Here is a 17,644-nt window from a genome sequence, read left to right on the forward strand (position 1 = left end):
GAGGAAAAGGCCACGTGGAAACCAAGGCAGGGACTTGGGAGAAAGAGCTAGAAACACTGGGAATGGCAAAGATTGCCAGAAACCACTAGAAACTGGAAGAGAGACAAACAAGTAGTTTCCAAAATGAACCAAGCCTGCCAACACCTTGACTTCGGACTTCTAGCTCCACAAGTCCAAATAAATAATTTGGACTTCTGAAATGAATCCATTGCTGCTGTTTAAAGCCATCCAGTTTGGGATCCTTGGTTATAACAGCCCCAGGGGGAAATGAATAAAGTATGTGTAGATAAAGTCCACGGTGGGTCCTAGATCTGTTTGCCTATTGTTTCAATAGGACACATTTTTTTTTTTTTTTTTGTCTATTTATCTATTCCCTTCTTCTTTTCTATTTATTCATTTACGGCTGTGCTGGGTCTTTGATGCGATGAGTGGGCTTTCTCTGGTTGCGGCAAGCAGGGGGACTACTCTCTAGTTGCGGTGCGCAGGCTTCACATGGTGCCGTGGTAAAGAATCCACCTACCGGTACAGGAGACACTGGAGACACAGGTTTGATTCCTGGGTCAGGAAGAGCCCCTGGAGAAGGAAATGGCAACCCACTCCAGTATTCTTGCCTGGGAAATCTCATGGACAGAAGAGCCTGACAGGCTACAGTCCATGGGGTCGCAAAGAGCCAGACACCACTGAGTGACCGAACACACACATACTCTTGTTGTGGAGGGCGGGCTCTAGAGCTGGGTCTCAGTATTTGTGGCTCACCGACTTAGTTGCCCCTAGGCATGCGAAGTCCTCCGCAACTCATGTACCCTGCATTGGCAGGCAGACTCAACTACTGGACCGCAAGAAGGTCCTACTATTCCCCTCTTAGCCAGATTTTTTTCACTGATCACCTGGTATGTGAGAGGCCCTGTTCTCGGTCTGGGGACACAGCAGTGACTGTGACCAAGTGCCCACCTCCGTAGAGCTGATATTCAGGTGGGAGAGATGGACAGTGGGCAAATATATAAATTAGGATGTGAGAAATGCCAGGAAGAAAAAGGAGGCAAGGAAGAAGAAACGGTGGAAGAAAAAAAAAAAAGCAAACCTGCTTCTGATCAGGGGATTTGGTGAGGGGGGTGCTCTGAGGAAGTGATGTGAAGTTGCTAGCTTTGTGGGATGGAGGGTGACAGAGAATTTTTACTCCATTTAATGACTCTGCAGGGAATGGTCCTTGTGTGGACATGTTGGGGGCTATGTAAGAAAAAGAGATGGCTGATCCTGTGTGTCACAGAGAGGATAATACTGCAAATATTCCACTTGCTCCTCTCCCTCCACCCGATTACCCACCCACTCCCACCTCCTCACCCCATTTCTCCCTTCCTTGCATTCAGGCAGGACCAGGTGACGAATCCTCACCAGTGAGACAGGAGTGGGAGGGTAGATGGTCCTTCTGAGTGGAGGCACTGAAAAAGTGATAAAAAGTGAAAAAGTCTCTCTCTCCAACTGCTCTGGCCACGCACAGACTGCTATTCAGGTCCATGCAGCCTCTGTTGGACTGGATCCCAGAATGACTATGGCTCCGACGCCCTTCTGCTGATCTGTTGAGACTGTGGTGTTAGGCACTGATCTTTGCAGTCATTTGTTATGTAGAATGGTCTGCCTGCCCCACCTCTCTCTCTCTCTCTCTCTCTCTCTCTCTCTCTATATATATATATATATATATATATATATATATATATATAAGACCCTTGAATACTGTGGGGGTTGGAGGCCATACCTCTGCATAGTCAAAAATCCGTGTGTAAGTTTACAATTGACCCTTCAAATTTGAGGTTCTGGATTTGCAGATTTGGCCCATCATGGTGTGACACTGTTGAAGAAATTCAGTGGAAAAAAATCCACATAAAAGTGGACCCATGTAGTTCAAGGAAATACATATGTATGTATGTATGTGTATATATATATATATACACACACACACAATATTTTACATAAACACACATAATATATGTAGTGTGTGTGTGTGTGTATATATGTAAAGAAACCTGTATGCAGGTCAAAAAGCAACAGTTAGAGTTGGTTCCAAATTGGGAAAAGAGTACGTCAAGGCTGTATACCGTCACCCAGTTTATTTAACTTATATGCAGAGTACATCATGCAAAATGCTGGACTGGATGAAGCACAAACTGGAATCAAGATTGCCAGGAGAAATGTCCATAACCTCAGATATTCAGATGACACCACTCTTATGGCAGAAATCGAAGAGGAACTAAAGAGCCTCCTGATGAAAGTGAAAGAGGAGAGTGAAAAAACTGGCTTAAAACTCAATATTAAAAAAACAAAGATCATGGCATCCAGTCCCATCACTTCATGGCAAATAGATGGGGAAACAATGGAAACAATGATAGACTCCCAAATTCTTGGGCTCCCAAATCTCTACTGACGGTGACTGCAGCCATGAAATTAAAAGACATTTGCTCCGTGAAAGAAAAGCTATGACAAACCTAGACAGTGTTTTAAAAAGCAGAGACATTGTTTTGCCGACAAAGGTCTGTAAAAGCTATGGTTTTTCCAGTAGTCATGTGGATGTCAGAGTCGGACCATAAATAAGGCTGAGTGCCAAAGAACTTATGTTTTCAAACTGTGGTGTTGGAGAAGACTGAGAGTCCCTTGGACTGCAAGGAGATCAGACCAGTCAATACTAAAGGAAATCAGTCCTGAATATTCACTGGAAGGGTTTCCCTGGTAGCTCAGTTGAAAAAGAACCCGCCTGCAATGCAGGAGATCCCGGTTCAATTCCTGAGTTGGGAAGGTCCCCTGGAGAAGGGATAGGCCACCCACTCCAGTATTCTTGGGTTTCCCTTGTGGTTCAGCTGGTAAAGAATCCATCTGCAATGGGGGAGACCTATGTTCGATCCCTGTGTTGGGAAGATCCCCTGGAGAAGGGAAAGGCTACCCACTCCAGTATTCTGGCCTGGAGAATTCCATGGACTGTATAGTCCATGGGGTTGCAAAGAGTTGGACAGGATTAATTGGAAGGACTGATGCTGAAGCTGAAGCTCCAATACTTTGGCTACCTGATGTGAACAGTGGACTCATTGGAAAAGACCCTGATGCTGGGAAAGATTGAAGGCAAGGGGAGAAGAGGATGACAGAGGATGAGATGATTGGATGGCATCACCGACTCGATAGACATGAGTGTGAGCAAACTCTGGGAGTTAGCATGCTTGCCATGAAGCCTGGCATGCTTCAGCCCATGGGGTCACAAAGAGTCGGACATGACTCATACATATATATATATATATATATATATATATATATATATATGTATATATATATGTGCTTAGTTGCTCAGTCGTGTCCGACTCTGCAATCCCGTGGACTGTAGCCCACAAGGCTCCTCAGTCCATGGGGATTCTCCAGGCAAGAACACTGGAGTGGGTTGCCATGCCCTCCTCCAGGGGATCTTCCCAACCCAGGGATTGAACCCAGGTCTCCCGCAATGCAGATGGATTCTCTACCATCTGAGCCGCCAGGGAAGCCCAAGAATACTGGAGTCGGTAGCCTATCCCTTCTCCAGGGGATCTTCCCAATCCAGGAATCAAACTGGGGTCTCTTGCATTGCAGGTAGATTCTTTACCAGCTGAGCTACCAGTGAAGCCCATATATAAGTATATGTGTGTATATATATATATAATATATATTATATATAATGTGCATATATAATATTGTGTGTATATAAAATATTGTATGTTAATATGTGTGTATATAGTATTTATGTATATATAATACAGTTACTATATATATTTTTTCATATATACATATATGCATATCATTTTATGTATGTAAAATCTATATAAGTAAGAGGAGATTTAGCATGAGGAGTTGACTCATGTGATTTTGGAGGATGAGAAGCCCCCAAGCTGCTGTCTGGAAGCTGAGGACCCAGGAAAGCTGGTGGCGTTATTCCAGCTTGAGTCCTGAGGACTAGGGAAGCTGATGGTGCACCTCCCAGTCCTGGGGCAAGAGAAGACCGATGTCCTAGCTGAAGCAGGCAGGATGAGAGAAAAGGCGTGACTGTCTCCTTTCTTCAACTTCTGTTCTGCTCAGGGATGCTGTAGATTGAATGATGCCTAGGCACAGTGGGGAGGGTCATCAGGTTTACTGAATCCACTGATTCCGACACCAATCTCCTCTGGAAACACCCTCACAGATGTGCACAGGAAGAATATTTAATCTGGGCGTCCCATGACCCAATAAAATGTTATCATGTGATTTTATATTTGACACATACAACGAACCATCACCAACCAGTACCTGGCAGGCACATCTTCAGGGTTTTTTAAAAATTAATTAATTACATTATTTATCTTTATCTGTGCTGGGTCTTCATTGCTGCACTCAGGCTTTCTCTAGTTACATTTCATGGGCTTCTCCCTCTGGGGGCTTCTCTTGTTGGAGCGCATGGGCTTTAGGGTGCACAGGCTTCAGTAGCTGCGGCACGTGGGTGCAAACATGTGTGGCTCTCGGGTTCTAGAGCACAGGCTCAGTAGTCGTGGCGGCACAGGCTTAACTACTCCACGGCAAGTGGGATCTTCCTGGACCAGGGCTCGAACCCATATTCCCTGCATTGGCAGGCAGATTCTTTTATCACTGGACCATCAGGGAAGGCCCACATCTTCTGTTTTACCAGATACTCTCAGGTTCCTTTCTGACCCTCCTTCTGCATGGCCATCGAGGGCTTCTCTTTCACCCACACCTCAAACCTAAGGATCCTTCAAGGTCCTCTCTCTGACTCCCTTCTCTCCTCCTACATGTTCTTCTTGACGAACAGCATCCATGCTGTCTCCAGTTCTCACCTCTGTGGATATCTTCTGTGTCCACTAGGATTCAATTCAGTTGTTAAAAGTGTGGGTGGGGGCGCTTTCCTGGCACTCCAGCGGTTAGAATGCTGCACTTCCAATGCAGGGGTGCAAGCTCAAGCCCTGGTTGGGAATTAAGGTTCCACATGCTGTGCAGTCAAATAAATAAACAAGTTTTTTTAAAAGGATGGGTGGGTGGGTAGGGGACACAATTCTAAGTGACCTGTGGAACCAAAAAAAAAACACACACACACATATATATATGGAATTTCAAGAACACAAAACCAAATGATAACAAAAACATTACATATAAAAACTTGTGAAATGCAACCAAAGCAGAACCTCAGAGGAAATGTTAGACCCTAGTGGTCCAGTGGTTAGGACTTTGCACTTCCACTGCAGGTAGTACAGACTCCATCCCTGGCTGGAGACCTAAGATGCTGCAAATCGCAAATCGCAGGTTGCATCCCTTCCTCCCTGCCAAAAGGGGTGGGGGGTTGGGAGGGAGAACTAGTAAAAATAAAAAATATAAAGAAATTTTTAAATCCAAAATAAAAATGGCTAACCAAGAGAGATATCTATTTTTTCCTCCTGGTCAAGATAACTGGTGTTGGTTATGTGGAAAGGCCTGAAATTCCATGGGCTGTTTTGACCTCCTTGACTTTCACAGGGCCCCCAAGACTTCAGTGTGAATTTCTCCACTTTTGTCCCCACCCCAACCACCTGACTCGTTTCTCTATCAGCCAGAGCAGCCACCCCCCATCTGGCCCTTGACCTAATGCGTTTTACCTCTCTGGCAGTCAGAGATTATTCAAACAAGCCAATCACATCCTCGGAAGGGAACCAGAGGTTACCGCACACTTTTGTCGCTACCAAGGTTGTCTCTTGTAGCCCCTGCTTCTTGACTCTGCTCCTGAGTGCACCCCCCACCTGGTGGCTCAGTGTCTTCCTCCACTTCCGGCCTGTGAGTATGTGTGACCAATTAACTGATGATGATCTCATCTATCCTGTTAGGTGTCATGTGCTGGGCTATCATGTGTTTGCACTATTTAGGGCATGTGATCCCTCTTTCTCCTACAGGGCCAATAGGAGGGGATTAAAACATGGGTCAGTTCATGGACCACACAGTCTTCCATGGTATGTGAGATCCAGTTTCCTTCTACAATATCTTGTTGCTCCACCATTCAAGGCTTCTAGTCCCAAGGCAGAGTCATGGCCCCAGAGAGCTGATGGCGTTCCAGCCATCATGTCTATGTTCCATCAGAAAATAAGGCACCCTCCTTTCCTCAAAGTTGTATATATCACTTCTGCTCACATAGTCATATGGCAATGTCTAGGGCTTCCCAGGTTGTGGCAATGGTAAATATTCCACCTGCCCGCGCAGGAGATGCAAGAGACACGGGTTCGATCCCTGGTTGGGAAGATCCCGTGGAGTAGGAAATGGCCACCCACTCCAGTATTCTTGCCTGGAAAATCCTATGGACAGAGGAGCCTGGCTGACTGCAGTCCATGGGGTCGCAAAGTCAGACACGACTGAGTACCGTACAACAGCAAGGGCTTGTCTACCTGCAAGGGAACCTGGGAAATGTAGTATTTTATTCCAGGCAGCCACAAGGCCTGGCTAAGTACCAGTTAGTTTTATGGATCGGGTCCAGATCTTGAGGGGCTTATCAATCAGATGAAGGCTGATTGAGGAGTTTGGCCTTAGCCTGTGAGTCAAGACTGGATGATATTAGAGGATGAGGAGGGGTAGGTCCAAGGTTAGCCTTGGGATCATTAACTGGTACTGAGTTAAGACCCCTCCTTTCCTCTTCTCATTGGGAAACCACATTTTCCATCAGTTTCGTACTCCCTCCCACATCAACTCTGCCCCTTCTTCCCCCACCCCAAAATGACACCACATCAAGACTTTCCTGGTGGTTCAGTGCCCAAGATTCTATGCTCCCAGTGCAGGGAACCAGGGTTCAATCCCTGGCTGGGGAACTTGATCCCACATGCCACAACTAAAGGATCCTGTATGCTGCAACTAGAGATCTCGAGTACTGCCCCTGAGACCTGGCACAGCCTAATAATAATACATAAAACTTTTTTTAATTAAAAAAAAAAAAACGTTGAACAACAAAATGAGATCAGATTTCTGCCCTAGCTCCCATGGTGCTCCTGCAACTATCTTTTGTACCCCTGATTCCACAGTCCTCTTACTCTGAGATCAGAGCCCCAGGAAAACCAAGAGACAACAACACCCCCTCCTCATGCAAACATCCCCACACATACAGACACAATCCTACACGCGTTTTGATTCTGCCAGGCTCCACATTCGTAGACCATACTCCTTTACCACCCCTGTAGAACTCCCTCTTGGGCAGGGCAGAGCTGGGAGGGGCTGAACCCGGCTAGGCACAGCACAGTGCAGAGAAGGGGGTTTGTTGCAGGAAGATAAGCCCTGTGGGTCATTCACAAGAGTGGTGGTTATGTTCCCCACCAATCATCACATTCCATCTGTCTAGCCACAGGGACTGATTCCAGATGCACATGTGACCAATGCGAGGCCAATGACGTGTAACCTTGGGGCTTTCAGCTGGACTAAAGCTGGGGCTATCTTGGCACCACACAGAGGAGCCTGCTGGTAGAACTGAGAGGTAGAGAGAGTTTCCATACTGAAGATGTCATTTGAGCCCCTGGAACCAGCTATGCCTGAAGGACACCCCTTCAACATTTCTATTCAAGAGTTAATAAGTACCCTGGTTTGTATTAGTTAGTTTGGCTTGATTCTCTATTCCTTTGTATCTTTAAGAGTTTCCTGCCAGAAACTCACATATTAATAGTTTGGTTCTCATTGTCACATCCCTGTGGCTAGAATCAGATCAGTAGTTCTTCAACACCCTGGGGCTTTATTTACTCTATTACTCTCTAATTACTCTGTTATGGAGACTAAGAAGCTGCTACACAACGTCCAAGCTAGTGTTTGTCAGTCCCACATGGAGAACTTGGAGGCCTGTTGTTCTCTTCTGGTCAAAGCTAAGTCCTATCTTCTGTCCTAGCCCTGAGCGTCCCATTTCCCGAGGCCACACAGCCCTAGGAAACATGGTTAAACGACTACCTCTTTGGGTCCAAGTTTCTTCTTCTGTAAAAGAGGGATTAATAATACAGACACCCTCTGTCCATCATTCTTCCACATCGTGGTCCTTTCTTCCCACCCACCTGATGCACTTCACCTCCATCACCCCATGGCTGGACGACCCCTCCCCCAAACCCTCTGCAGTTGGTTCTGTCTGGGGCTTACCATGCCCTCCTCGGGCCACACCAGCAAACATCTCGTACCTCTTTATTTTTAAAAATATTTATTTATTTATATTTGGCTGCTCTGGGTCTTGTTGCTCCACCAGGGAGTTTCACTGTGTCATGTGGGGTCTCTCCTCATGGGCCATGGGCTCTAGAGTGCTTGTGCTCAGTACTTCTGGCTCATTGGCTTTGCTGCCCCATGGCATGTGGGATCTTAGTACCCTGACCAGGGATTGAACCTACATCCCCTGCATTGCAAGGCGGATTCTCAACCGCCAGATCACCAGGGAAGTCCCTAATATCTCTTTGGGGGTGGAACCTGCTTTACCCAAACTGCCAGGGAATTCAGGTCCCTTGGGGGTAGCCCTCAACCAGTGACCAATGGAGGGAGTTGAGGATCAATACCTCAGCTCTCTCACCCCTGGTGTGGGATGACTCTGATCTCCCAGGGCTCCCTTTCGGGACTGAGCTCCAGCTGCCTGCGGTGAAAATTTGCTTGATTATGAGAATGACCAACCATCCCAGTGTGCCCAGGACTGAGTGTTCCTGGGACGCAGGATTTTGAGAGCTAAAGTTGACAAGTTCCAGGGCAAGTTGCTTAATCCAGTGATATCTCATCAATTACTAACTGCTCCCTTCCTTCCCTCTGCCACATCCCTGCTCCCCTACAGCTGCTGTCTCTGAGGCAATGGCACTAAATCTTCATCTCCGTCTGTTTTGGAGAGACCCCAACCTCCATCGTGCCCTTTAAGCAGCCCATCAGCCACTCCCATCCAAGCTGAGCACTGTTGGGGCAGTTGCTCAGTTATTTTTTCCCCCACTATCTGGTTTTCATCTTGTGACAGCCTCTTTCCCTAAAAATTAAATAAATAAATAAATTTTATTTATTTGGCTGCTCTAGGTCTTAGTTGTGGCATGTGAACTCTTAGTTGTGGCACATCGGACCCAGTTTCCTGATCAGGAATCAAATGTGGGCCCCGCGCATTGGGAGCTTAGAGTCTCAGACACTGGACTGCTAGGGAAGTCCCTGTCTTATGACAGTATTTTGAAAAAGGATCTTCTGTCATCTTCATGTTATGTGTTGGAAAGCTGAGGTTTGGGCAGGAAAATGACTTGTCTGAAATCTTGCCATTAAGTGGCGTGTCTCAGGGGATGGGACCTGGGGCAGAGATGGGCTTCCTTACCCCTCGGCACACACTGCCACTCTGCTGTTGAGGGCCTGGTATGTGCTGGGTGCTATCTTACCTTTGTCTTTTTTTTTTTAATTCATGCATTTGGATTTCCCTGGTGGCTCAGTGGTAAAGAACCTGCCTGCCAATGCAGGAGATGCAGGTTCGATCCCCGGGTTGGGAAGATGCCCTGGAGAAGGAAATGGCAACCGACTCCAGTATTCTTGCCTGAAGAACCCCACGGACAGAGGAGCCTGGCGGGCTACAGCCCGTAGGGTCACAAAGAGTTGGACATGACTGAGCAACCAAGCTCGCGCACACATTCATGCATGTGTTTGGCTGCCTGGCTTTTAGGTGTGGCATATGGGACCTAGTTCCCTGACCGGTGATCGAACCTGCCCCCCTGTGTTAAGAGCATAGAGTCTTACCCACTGGACCACCAGGGAAGTCACCTCTCTCACCTCCTTCTTATGCATTATCTCATTTAATCCCTACAGCACTCTGAGGAGGGCAAGACCACCATTCCCCCACTTTGCAGAGTGGGAAACCAAGGCCAGGAGAGGTGGCAGAGCCCAGGTTCAAGCCCAGGCAGGCTGCCACCAAGCGCACATCCTTAACCACACGGCTGGTGCCTCAATACTTGTAATTTCCTCTTGGGCGGCGGCGGCTGTGGCCATTTGGGTACAGGGGGAGTCTGGCTGCCAGTGAGTCCAGCTGGCAGAGGGGAGGAGGGGCCCAGATGGCAGGCCTGACTGGGAGCGCCCCAGGCTGGTGTCTGGACTGGCAGGCTGAGCCCGGGTCTGCCCTGGCCCTTGCTCCCAGCCCCGTCTCCTTGGGGACCCTCCTGGGCCCTGAAGTGTCCTCCACTCCTCTGCACCCACCCCTACTCCTGCGGTCGGCCCAAATACCAGACAGGGCGAATCTCAGCTTTCCCCCAAGCATTCCTCGCTCCTGTGGCCCGGCCCAGGCTGGCCGAGGTTACGCAAGCCGATCTGGGGTGGTTGGGGGAGGCGGGTGGGACTGAGGGGATGGGCTGGCCGGTCCTCACCACCCCATCCGGTGCCTGCCCGCCCTCCACAGGGCGGGGAAAGGGTGGGCCAGCTCCCCTGAGCCCCTGGGGGAACGGGCTGGGGGGAAGGAGGGTGGTTTGTGTGAGATGGGGGGCAGTGGCGGCCACAGCACAACCTCCAGAGGTGACCGCCTGGTTTCCATTAAGGAACCCTGGTCAGCAGTTCGGGCGAGACAGCAGAGCGGGGCTGGCTATGGTAAGGTGGGGCGGGGGTGGGTCTGAGGGTGGGGCCTGCCTGCCTGCTGCACACCCCCCACCAGGCGGGGATGCTTCCGTTGCCATGGTGACCCGGTGCCCAGCCCGGGGACATCCTGACCTGTCCCTCAACCCCCAGCGACTGAGCCTATTGCTGCTGCTCCTGCTGCTGCCTGGCCTCCCACCCGCCCTTGGCATGGAGGATGATGCCTCCTTCCCCCACCTGGGGGAGAGTTCCCAGCCCCCACCTCGGGCCTGCCCCCCACGCTGCTCCTGCCCCCGGCCCGACACGGTGGACTGCGACGGCCTGGACCTCCGGGTATTCCCGGACAACATCACCAGGGCTGCTCAGCACCTCTCCCTGCAGGTGGGGCCGGCGTGTGGGTGCAGGGCGGCTCCCAGGGTGGACGGGGGAGCCTGTGGAGTGCTGGGGTTCAGAGTGCGGGGTCCCCGTGCAGGGGTGAGGTGCTGGGCGTGTGGGTGTGGGTCGTGACACGGATGGGAGTTGGTCTTGATGAGCACGCAGGGGTCTGTGCAGGAGTCAGGTGAGAGGAGGTGGGGGGCACAGATGCTAAAAGTGGGAGGGGCTGAGAGCTTAGGGGTGTCGGAGGGGTCAATGTCTGCTGATTACAGGGTTGCTTGAGGTCAAGTGTAATGAGGCATCTGGGGTCAATTGTAGGGGTGGATGGGGCACTGGGGGGCCAGTGTCTTTTTGTTACAGGGTTGTTACGAAGTAATGCCTTTGGGATCAAGTACAGGGTGAAGGTTCAGTGGTAAAGAACCCTCCTGCCAAGCAGGAGACAGGAGTTCAATCCCTGAGTCAGGAAGATTCCCTGGAGGAGGGCATGGCAATTTACTCCAGTATTCTTGCCTGGAGAAGCCCATGGGCAGAGGAGCCTGGTGGGCTACAGTCCATGCGGTCACAAAAAAGTCAGATTTGGCTGAGCGACTCAGCAACAAACTGGGTGAAGGGGCGTCGGGGCTTCCTGCTTAGGCTGGTGGGAAGCTGAGAAGCAGGGCGTGGGGCCATCTGTTGGGGGCCCAGGGTCACGGGGGTCAGGGCGTGAATGTCGCCCCCCACCCCGGCCTGCCCTGCAGAACAACCAGCTCCAGGAGCTCCCCTACAACGAGCTGTCACGTCTCAGCGGACTGCGGACCCTCAACCTCCACAACAACCTCATCTCCTCTGAGGGTGAGGCGGGGGGATGACGGGAGGAGGCCCCTCCAGAGCCCGGTCCCGGCTGCCCTCTCCTTCCCCAGCTGGGTCTGTGGGCAGCTCTGCGGCAGTTCCCAGAACTGCCCTTTGCTGAGCAGGATGGAAACTCAGGGGGTGGGGGGCGGGGGCTGTGGCTTCTGAGGACACGCGGGGGCGGGGCCGGAGGAGCCTCTGCCAACCTCCACCCGGACGGGAACACGGGCTGCCCCCTGCCCTCGCCCCCCGCCGGGAGGGCCCCCTCACTGCCCGCCTCACGCACAGGCCTGCCCGACGAGGCCTTCGAGTCGCTGACACAGCTGCAGCACATCTACGTGGCCCACAACAAGGTGAGCGCCCCGCCGCGCCCCCATCCCGCCCCAGGCGGCCCGGCAAGGGCACAGACGGCTGGGGTCACGCAGCGCTGCGCGGAGGTGGGCGGCAGGCGGGCGGCGCAGGACGCGCGTGCCGCCGGGACCACTGCGGCTGTGCCCCCGCAGCTCTCTGTGGCCCCCCAGTTTCTGCCCCGCTCCCTCCGGGTCGCTGATCTGGCTGCCAACGAAGTGACTGAGATCTTCCCGCTCACGTTCGGGGAGAAGCCGGCGCTCAGGTACAGCCCCTGGCCCAGCCCAGGCCCCGCCGTGTCTTGGGTAGGCCTGGGGTCACTCTGCACCCTGGGGTCTGACTGGGGTCATAAGCCAACCCTGGGGAGGCTCTGGGTGGCGGGGGAGACACGGCCCGGATGCTCTGTCTGGAGAATTTCAGACTGGAGAGTGCACACACTCACACATAACACTCAACACGCACACACTCAGATACATACACCCACACAGTCACACACACACACTCATTCACACACACACACCCACTCACACACAATACACAACACACACACATACACCCACATTCACACATACTCACACTCACACTCACACGTATGCTCAACACACATTCACTCACACACATAGTCACACCCACTCACCCACACAAATCACACCCACACAACTCCCACACACACACACACTCGTCACACCCACCCACCCACACAACTCACACACACACACACACTCAGATACATAAACACCCACAAATTCACTCATTCACATTCACTCACACCCACCCACTCACACACACACCATACACAACACACACACACACATACACCCAAATTCACATACTCACACTCAAACTCACACGTATGCTCAACACACACTCACACACACTCAGTCACACCCACCTACCCACACACACACACTCTCTGACACACACACACTTTGACACACACACTTACACACACACAGATACATACACCCACAGACACACACACACACACACACACACTCACACACAATACACAACACATACACCCACATTCACACATACTCAAACTCACACATATGCTCAACACTCACTCACACACATACACTCAGTCACACCCACCCACCCACACAACTCCCACACACACGTACACTCACACACACACACTCAGATACATACACCCACACAGTCACACACACACTCATTCACATTCACTCACACCCACTGACCCACTCACACCATACACTCAACACACTCACACACCCACATTCACACATACTCACAACTCACACGTATGCTCAACACACCTTCACTCACACACATACTCAGTCACACCCACCCACACAACTCACACACACACACACTCTGACATGCACACGTACACACACACTGACATGCACACACACACACTGACACACACACACACTCAGATACATACACCCACAGACACACACACACTCACTCACACACACCCACTCACACACAATACACAACACATACACCCACATTCACACATACTCAAACTCACACATATGCTCAACACACTCACTCACACACATACACTCAGTCACACCCACCCACCCACACAAATCACACCCACACAACTCCCACACACACACACTCAGATACATACACCCACACAGTCACACACACACACTCATTCACACACATTCACTCACACCCACCGACCCACTCACACCATACATTCAACACACTCACACACGCATACACCCACATTCACACATACTCACAAACTGACACGTATGCTCAACACACCTTCACTCACTAACACACATACTCAGTCACACCCACCCACACAACTCACACACACACACACACTCTGACATGCACACACACACACACACTGACATGCACACACACACTCACACCCACACACTCTGACACGCACACACACATGCATTCACTGACACACACACTCTGACATGCACACACACACTGACATGCACACACACACTGACACACACACACACACATGCACTCATACACATACACACACACACTGAAGCCTGCCCTGAGCTGGGGCACGGGGTGGTGGGGAGGCCGGGGCCGGGCTGGTGGCAGGAGCCTGGCTCCCCTCAGGTCCGTGTACCTCCACAACAACCAGCTGAGCAACGCCGGCCTGCCCCCTGACGCCTTCCGCGGCTCCGAGGCGGTGGCCACCCTCAGTCTCTCCAGCAATCAGCTCAGCTACGTGCCACCCAGTCTGCCGCCCTCACTGGAGCGGCTCCACTTGCAGGTGCCCGTCCTCCGCTGACCGCCCGCATGTCCCCATGCCCCTCGGGGCCCCTGCACCTGTCCTGGGGGACCCCTTGTCATCCCAGCAGTCAAAAGTGCCTTTGGGTCCTTTCCTCCAGCATGGGTAGCTCACAGGCTCTCTCTGAGCAGCCCTGCTCAAAAGAACACCCTGTCCCTTACTCAGGAGCCCTCTGTGGCTCCCTATTGCCCTCTGCCCTGGACCCTCGGTCTCATTCCCGCCTCCCTCCCCAGAACAACCTCATCTCCAAGGTGCCCCGAGGAGCCCTGAGCCGCCAGACCCACCTCCGTGAGCTTTACCTTCAGCACAACCAGCTGACAGACAGTGGCCTGGATGCTACCACGTTCAGGTGGGGCCTGGGACCGGGGCTTGGAGGGGTGTAGGCTCATGCTGGCAGGAGGTTCTGAGGACTTACAATCTGGGAGCCCCAGGTCTCCATTTCACCACCCCCCCTTTATGGCCAATTCAAGGTCTCATTTGCTGTGTGCCTACTGTGTACCAGGCTTGGCCAAGCACCTTGCCTCCAACCGCCTGGTGCCTCAGTCTTATTACCCAACATCGCAGCTGCCACATGAAGCTCTCAGACTTAGAACTCTGACCTAGTCACCACAGACTTACTTCCTGCCCAGATCTCTCAGCTCGTCACCCCCAAACTGAAATCTCCACCTTACATCTCTCGGGTGTGTGCTTGCATGCTCGGTCATGTCTGACTCTTTGCAACCCCGTGGACTGTAGCTCGCCAGGCTTCTTTGTCCATGGGATCTCCCAAACAAGAATACTGGAGTAGGTTGCCATTTCCTTCTCCAGGGGATCTTGCTGACCCAGAGATTGAACCTGCATCCTCTCCTCCCCTGGAAGGCAGGTTTTTGACCACTGAGCTACTTGGAAAGCCCAGACATCTCTCAGGACAGCTCCTCAACTCCGCCCACCCCAACCTGCCGTGCAGTATCCATCTGGGGCCTTCACTCTGGATGCCCAATCTGACGCCACCTTTCTCTCTCCTGCCAGCAAGCTGCACAGCCTGGAGTACCTGGACCTGTCCCACAACCAGCTGGCTGAGGTGCCCGCCGGCCTGCCCCGCACCCTGGCCGTGCTGCATTTGGGCCGGAATCGCATCCGCTGGGTGGAGGCGGCCCGGCTGGGCGGCCTGCGGGGCCTGCGCTACCTGCTACTGCAGCACAACCAGCTGGGGGCCACGGGGCTGCCAGCCGGAGCGCTGCGGCCGCTGCGGGGCCTGCACACGCTGCACCTCTATGGCAACAGGCTGGACCGAGTGCCCCAGGCGCTGCCCCGCCGCCTACGGGCCCTGGTGCTGCCCCACAACCGCGTGGCCGCGCTGGGCGCCAGGGACCTGGCCTCCACACCCCGCCTGGCCGAGCTCAACCTGGCCTACAACTGCCTGGCCAGCGCCCGCGTGCACCTCCGGGCCTTCCGCCGGCTGCGGGCCCTGCGCAGCCTCGACCTGGCTGGCAACCAGCTGACCCAGCTGCCCTCCGGCCTGCCCGCTGGCCTGCACACCCTTCGGCTGCAGCGCAACCAGCTGCGGGCCCTCGAGCCGGAGCCGCTGGCCGGCCTGCACCAGCTCCAGGAGCTCAGCCTGGCACATAACCGCCTGCGTGTGGGTGACATCGGGCCTGGCACCTGGCATGAGCTGCAAGCCCTGCAGGTCAGGGGCAGGCTGGTTGGCCATACTATCCCCAGGGCAGCTCCTTCACCCTTCTGCCTGCTTGCCCAGCTCCTCCCCTGGAAAGCCTTGAGACGCTAGAAAGAGAGCCCTCACTGAGTGTAGGCCAGCCCTGAGAAGCCATGCCCTCCTCCAGGGGATCTTCCAGACCCAGGGATGGAACCCGGGTCTCCTGCATTGCAGGCCGATTCTTACTGCCTGAGTCACCAGGGAAGAATGGGGTTGGCCCAAAAGTTCATTGGGCTTTTCCATAACATGTTACGGCAAAACCTGAACGAACTTTTGGGTCAACCCAATACTGTCTTTGTGAGTGATAACTGCATCAGTGGCTCCCACGGCAGGGACCCTGTCTGGGCCCCCATCACCTAGAATGAGGCCTGCCCCAGAAGGGACTCAGCTTACCTCTGTGGAGGGCAGGACTTGGCAGCCATGAAGTAGGTCGGGGGAGGGGGCAGAAGCACCAGGCTGGGTGTCCATGAGGGCCTGGGAGGGGAGCAGGTTGGGGCTTGGCTGAACGGTGGCCCGGGGCCTGGGGCCACCGCGGCGCCATCTCTGCTTGCCCGCCCAGGTGCTGGACCTCAGCCACAACGAGCTGTCCTTCGTGCCCCCTGACCTACCCGAGGCCCTGGAGGAGCTGCACCTGCAGGGAAACCGCATCGGCCACGTGGGCCCTGAAGCCTTTCTCAGCACACCACGCCTGCGTGCCCTCTTCCTCAGGTACCCTGCCGGTGGCCGGGTTAGGCAACTCCAGGTCGACAGGAGAGGGCTGTAAGGGATGTGAGCGGGCCCAGGTGGGCCTCTCCCCTGGAACGTGCCCTCACACCCGTCTCTTGGTCCAGGGCCAACAGGCTTCACATGACCAGCATCGCACCTGAGGCCTTCCTGGGCCTCCTGCACCTACGCGTAGTGGACACGACGGGGAACCTGGAGCCAGTCTTGGTCCACCTGCCGCCCACAGCCCCACGTCGGCCACGGGCAGCAGGCCCCTGAGCCTAGAGGACCTCGGCAGAGCAGCCCAGACCCCTGGGGCTCTGCGGGGCAATGGACTAAGGAGACAGCGCCCACCCAGGGCCTCGACCTGGCTCTCCTGGGCCTGGAGGGCTGGGCCTGCCCCTCCTGTGCTGGCGGGGCTACTGCGACGGGCCACCACCCAGCACAAGGGAGCCCAGGAGACGGGAGCAGGCCACTTGCACACTGGGCGAACAGGCAACTCGGGCCCTGCTGGACACTCCCCCACTGCCTGTGATGGACACAGCAACAATAAAGCCTAGCCCCGGCCTTCCCTGATGGTCCAGTGGTCAAGAGTCCACGCTTCCACTGCAGGAGGTGTGGGTTCAATCCTTGGTTGGGGAACTAAGATCCTGCATGCCTTGCAGCGTGACCAAAAAACAAACAAAAAAACCCCTCTAGCCCTTTCAAGTGCTCACCACAGACCAGGTGCCCTTCCACTTGTGGCAGGGGCTCTCATCGTGCCGTATCCAGCAGCGGAAGTTGAAGCTCTGGGATGCTAAGTGGGTCCGGCAGTCTAGTGTAGGTCCTGGGGCCCACGAGCGGCAGGGCTGCCTTGCAAGGCCCTGAGATGCACGTGGGTCACCAGGCACCACCATGTAGGACCTGACCTT

General features: G+C 53.4%; 1 protein-coding gene across 2 annotated transcripts; it reads left to right on the forward strand.

The window, feature by feature from the left end:
- The first annotated feature begins 10,347 nt into the window (after positions 1–10,347).
- Positions 10,348–17,304, forward strand: PODNL1 (podocan like 1). 2 transcript variants are annotated; one of them, XM_061150119.1, is made up of 10 exons: positions 10,348–10,554; positions 10,693–10,920; positions 11,652–11,745; positions 12,031–12,095; positions 12,246–12,355; positions 14,164–14,320; positions 14,572–14,687; positions 15,347–16,004; positions 16,591–16,739; positions 16,862–17,304. In XM_061150119.1, the coding sequence occupies exons 1-10, from the start codon at positions 10,552–10,554 to the stop codon at positions 17,010–17,012; spliced, it is 1,731 nt and encodes a 576-aa protein (XP_061006102.1). In that variant the 5' UTR covers positions 10,348–10,551; the 3' UTR covers positions 17,013–17,304. The 2 variants fall into 2 exon arrangements, with proteins under 2 accessions (XP_061006102.1, XP_061006103.1); XM_061150120.1 differs by lacking the exons at positions 12,246–12,355; positions 14,164–14,320.
- The last annotated feature ends 340 nt before the right edge of the window (positions 17,305–17,644 follow it).

Source organism: Dama dama, chromosome 9 (genome assembly GCF_033118175.1).
Source record: "Dama dama isolate Ldn47 chromosome 9, ASM3311817v1, whole genome shotgun sequence".
NCBI lineage: Eukaryota > Metazoa > Chordata > Mammalia > Artiodactyla > Cervidae > Dama > Dama dama.

What these genes read in the sequence shown, in the direction of transcription:
- PODNL1 (XM_061150119.1), top strand. An exon ending in TCTACGTGGCCCACAACAAG is followed by an intron (nt 12,096 to 12,245) that starts GTGAGCGCCCCG and finishes GTGCCCCCGCAG; the next exon opens with CTCTCTGTGGCCCCCCAGTT. An exon ending in CTGGATGCTACCACGTTCAG is followed by an intron (nt 14,688 to 15,346) that starts GTGGGGCCTGGG and finishes CTCTCCTGCCAG; the next exon opens with CAAGCTGCACAGCCTGGAGT.